Genomic DNA, 5,181 nt, shown 5'->3' with positions numbered 1-5,181 from the left:
AAGAGTTTGAGCATCTTTTCTTATGCTTATTGACCATTTGTGTTTTCTTTCCTGTGAAAGGCATCTTTATGCCTTTTGCTCACTTTTGGGGGGTTGCCTATTTCTTAAGTAATTTTTAAATCTTTATGCATTCTGGATACGAATCATTTACGAATATTATATATCTATCTGGCGAGATTAACACCAATAAGTCCTCTCCTTCACTTTAAAGATCCACAAACACCCTGAGATAATTCCCACAACTTTGAGACCTAATAGTGTCACGATTTATTCTCAACAACTTAAAGTCTTTACTCATGATCAGGACCCCTAGCACCTCACAGGAACCTATCTCTCTCCCAACCACTCTCTAGGCCTCTTCACCCAACTTGGGCCTTTCTGGCGTGTTTCAAAGACTAGCAAACTCTTGATGCAAGCGCACCCAGGAGGCACTCAGGAAGTGCTCCCTAAGTGAACGAATGAAGGAAAGGAAAGAACATTACTGCGTTTCTAGGTAAAAGAGATGAAAAGAAAAAAGGAATGTTGGAGGGCCACGCCGGCTGATGATTGGCTGGCATCCAGGATGGAGGGTGCTGGGAGAGCGCGGGACATAGGAGAGGGTTTATTTACACCAGGTGGTCGCCGCCCAGCGGCTCACCACGTGGTGCGCAAAAAGCAGCGCTTCGACAATCGCTTGTCCGAGGCGCGCGCTGCGGCCCTTTGGGCCCCGCCCCTTCCCGCCCCCCGGCGCCACGGCCCGGCCCCCGCGGCGGCCGCGCCAGAGCCTGCGCACTGGGGCCCCAGTGCCTGAGGCGGCTCCCCGCTCGGCTGCTCTGAAGATGGCGGAGCGCGCCGGTGGTGGCACATCCCTGAGGGGGCTGCGGGAACGGATGGGTGAGCGGGCCGGCGGCTCCCGGGGGGACTCGGGCCCGCGCGGGAGGCGGGGTTCCCGCGGCCCCGGTGACTGTCGGAGCGGCGCGACCCGCGCCGGAAACCTTCACTCCGGAGTCGCCTCGCGCGCCGTCGGGTGCTCCCCTCACTCCCGCCGGAGCGCCCTGGGACGGGACGGGGCGCTGAGAGGGGACGCGGGCGGGAGGGGAGACGGCCGGCCCGCGCCACCAACGGCCCAAGTCCCGCGGCCCAGCTGCTACCGCCAACGGCCGTAGCCCCGCGGGTGGGCGGGGCGCGAGAGAACTAACGGGCGCTGCTGGGGCGGGAGGGCGGGGGCCTGGCACTCCGTAGCTCGCGGACGGTCCCGAGCCCCGCCTGCCGTAGGGGAGAGGCGGACGCCCTCGCTGCCGCCGGAACGGACGCGCCGCTGCCCGGGAGGTGCGGGCGCCGGGATGGCCCTCGTGGCTCGGGGTAGCCCTGGAATCTTCCCTCTGCCCGCGGCGCTCGCGCTTTCATCCCCTCCCACGGTCGCAACCGCGGTCTCTCCCGCATCCTCCTGGTCAAGGTCTGGTTAAGGTCCGGTGAGGAGGGGGCCTTGGGGTTCTGGCTTTGAAATTTGGGATAAAACTTGGTCCCCCTGCTCCTCCTGGTTTGCCTCAGCACATGACTTCTCCAGGATGTCACCTTCCGTGGGACATCTTGCAGACCCTAGGCTGAACTGAACGGGACTCAGCGCTTCAGAGTGCTTTCTTCTAAACTGGTCCCATCGCCAGAAAGTCCCCCCCACCCCCGAAATCGTTGATTTTATAAAATTTGGCAGGATTTGGCATTGCTCAGCCCAGGAGACTGCTTCGCTACTTGAGCCAGATAGTATTTCTTGCTTGTGGGAGGTTGCTTTTAGTTCTCGGGCTAGTTTCCTCCTATATGAACTTGAATAAAACAGCCTTGCTGATTTTACTGAAATCCTTAGGGATTTTTTTCATTTGCAGTTGAAAAATTAGACCGGCTGCGATTGGGAGGGTTTATGTTACTTCAGAACGCTTTGAATCAACTCCCCAGAGGATAATGTCAAAAGCAAAAACACTTTCATTCTTGCATAGCATGAAAAACTCTTCTGTCTCTAGCTTATTATGGTTCACCTACAGGGAGAGTTTGCAATAAATTCATTGTTTTATTGCTTATTGACACCTAAGGTCCTCTGACATTGAATTATTTCACTGATTTAAAGTAACCGGCCTTCTGGTAGCCCCCCAAAGTATTTGCATACTGAATGTTGAAAAGTATTTTTAAATTTTATGTGGGACAGTTGCTTGAATTCACAGTATTTCAAACTAAAAACTTAAGCAAAAAAAGGCTTAACCGAGAACCTAGTTGACCTCCTTGCTGCCCATTTTGTATTAGGAATTGAAAACATCACATGTTAAACTTTTACAGAGGACCACCTTGACCAGAAAGAACTTACTTCATGGTCTCAGCATTTTCCTGAAGGGGACAAAGAGTCAGTGAAATATTCTGCCACTTTGTGGCAATTGCTTCTTTTCTGTTATCCAGATAACAGTGAGTAGACTTTGTTACTGTTTAAGGCAAAGCTCCCTGAATCTGCCTTATTTTTGTGGTTCCCTGATTGCAAATGTCTTTGGTTTAATATTTTTTTCTAAATATTTTCTCACCCTCTCCCTGGCCTAATGACATGCAAACTGTAATACGGCCATGAAGAGAGACCCTTGGTATGGGTGGAATGGATCTGCACTCCCAACTGCTCAGCTTTGAATGAGGGTGGATCCAGGACTGGGCCGGCAACTGTGCGAAGGGTCAGGGACTGGGCTGCTGGAAGAGAGTCTGCTGCTAGACACCCCACAGCCTACACTTTGAGGGCTACATCCAGCAGGAGCGCAAGATAAGACTTAGTAGCAATTGCTTTTTATTCTGTTATCCAAATAATGGTGAGTAGCACTGTATTCACTAATCTGTAGCAGTTAGCCCTAGCCCTTCTTATAATAATTTTTTAAAAACCTTTCAATCATTTTTTTTTTTTTTTGCAATCTACGCCCTTTGCTACCTAATGAGAAATACTAGTGTACTAGTTTGTGTGATCTAATGTTTCTAATTAGTACAGAAGAAAGGTCATGGAGAGGTGGGGCTACAGATTTTTTTTTTTTTTTTTTTTTTTTTTTTTTTGCGGTACGCGGGCCTCTCACAGTTGTGGCCTTTCCCGTTGCGGAGCAACAGGCTCACAGGCTCGGGACGCGCAGGCTCAGCGGCCATGGCTCACGGGCACAGCCGCTCCGCAGCATGCGGGATCTTCCCGGACCGGGGCACGAACCCGTGTTCCCTGCATCGGCAGGCGGACTCTCAACCACTGCGCCACGAGGGAAGCCCAGGGCTACAGATTTTAGGTCGAACTCTGACTGAGAATGATGTCAAGAGCAGCAGCTGAGGCAGACAATACAGAATTGCTAATAAGTACTGGGATGAGTATTTATCATTGGCATCTCATGGGATTAAGCATTTTGGGGTGATTGTGCAGCTTTAGGAAGATTCTTGAACTAATTGTCATGGAAAAGTGTTCTTCCTTCCTTTCTTGCATTTAGCTTGCCCTAGTGGAGCAGAGCTCTTGTGACACAGATTGTGTGTGTGTGTGTGTGTGTGTGTGTGTGTGTGTGTGTGTGTGTTGAGGAAGGGGGAGTGGGGTTTCTGGAGAGAAGCAGAAATATTCCACTATGTTGAAGTCAGTAGTGACCTAAAATGCTTTATGTCCAGAAGGGGCCTCAACATTTCAATGACATCTTTTAGAAATCTATCAAGTGTAAAGCATTCTTTAATTTTGGCATCCTAGTGGCATCTATTTTTGGTTCATTTCATTCTGAGGTTTTTATTGGGCTAGATGGCTAGGATGATTGAGTTTGTTGTTGTCCCATCAAAGAAGGAGAATGGGGGAATTCCATGGTGGTCCAGGGGTTAGGACTCTGCACTCTCACTGCCGAGGGCCCGGGTTCAATCCCTAGTCAGGGAACTAAGATCACACAAGCCGCAAGGTGCGGCCAAAAAAAAAAAAAATGGAGAATGATTTTCTTTTTGTAATGTCTTTTACACACTTTATCTAAACTTAAGCTTTTCTTAGCCACAGCATAACAGTGCTTACTTTAGAGAAAAAAAAAAGTAAATGCTTTATTTTAAAATATTTCCATTGCTGTATTTCCAAAGTATATTTTAAACCAAAGCCCATATATTTCATTTACTTATTGTTGAATAAATTCTATACATTTAGATCTTAATTCCATCATTGTGATATTTTAAAAAGAAGTAACCTTAGAAGTAGCTGAGGTGGGAATATTAAACTAAGTCATATAAAGGTTGATGTGGGTTTTGTCAAGGACAGTCTTGTCCTTGATAATTATGTAATATTTCAAAGTTAAGTTGCTTCTTAATCTACAATTAAGTTCTGGTTTTACCAGTTGCTACCTGTGTGATCTGGGAAAGTTATGTTTAGCCTCAGTTTTCTCATCTGTAAAATAAAGAGGGGAAAATAATAATATCCACTTTATAGGATTGTTATGAGAATTAAATGAGGTAATAACCAATGAAAACAACTTCATAAATGGTGGTATACATTATTTGTTATGGCAATTTTTTGGAAATCCAGATTAAGATTCATAATTCAGTTTTAGTAATAAACTCTACATGTTTTCTTATGTAATCTCCAGGCAAAAGGTAACTTTTAACTTTTAATTTTGGATTTAGAGTTAGTATAAGAACTATAGAAGTACTCTATTGCACCTGTTACTTTAAAGTGAATTAAGTAAATTCTCTCATTGAATGGAGTTGAATAAAATGTTCATTTTGTTAAGTCCAGACATAAAGGCTTTCTCCCATTGTTTGGACATTTTTAGAGCCTGTTCTTTTGGTGAATGTATTTCTTGCCAGTAGGAATTTGGACGTAAAGATCTAAAAATAAGTTTTGAGGGGACTTCCCTGGCAGTCAGTGGTTAGGACTCAGTGCTTTCACTGCTGTGGCCTGGGTTCAATCCCTGGTCGGGGAACTGAGATCCCGCAAGTGGTGCGGCACAGCCAAAATTAAAAAAAAATAAATAAAAATCATATTTGATATTATAACCTTTATATGATTTGGTTCATTATTGCCACCACAGCTATTTCTTAGGTTACTTCTGATTAATAAGATCTTAAATCTGTTAAAATTGTACGTTTTGAGAAAAATTGTCCTTATGGCCAACTAAATTGTGCCAAAAAATGGACTTTCGTTAGGTTTTTTTTTTTTTTTTGCGGTACGCGAGCCTCTCACTGTTGCGGCCT

At 46.2% G+C, this 5,181-nt stretch overlaps 1 protein-coding gene across 1 annotated transcript in view; it reads left to right on the top strand.

Moving 5' to 3' along the window:
- Positions 1-818: 818 nt before the first annotated feature.
- Positions 819-5,181, top strand: part of MAP7D3 (MAP7 domain containing 3) — a 38,680-nt gene continuing 34,317 nt past the window's right edge. Inside the window, 1 exon segment of the mRNA XM_007462915.1 lies at positions 819-873. Coding sequence (XP_007462977.1) covers positions 819-873 — 55 coding nt within the window.

The sequence above is a fragment of the Lipotes vexillifer genome, unplaced genomic scaffold (assembly GCF_000442215.2).
Source record: "Lipotes vexillifer unplaced genomic scaffold, Lipotes_vexillifer_v1.1 scaffold481, whole genome shotgun sequence".
NCBI classification, from domain to species: domain Eukaryota; kingdom Metazoa; phylum Chordata; class Mammalia; order Artiodactyla; family Lipotidae; genus Lipotes; species Lipotes vexillifer.
This window is presented reverse-complemented; position numbering and strand designations above follow the sequence as displayed.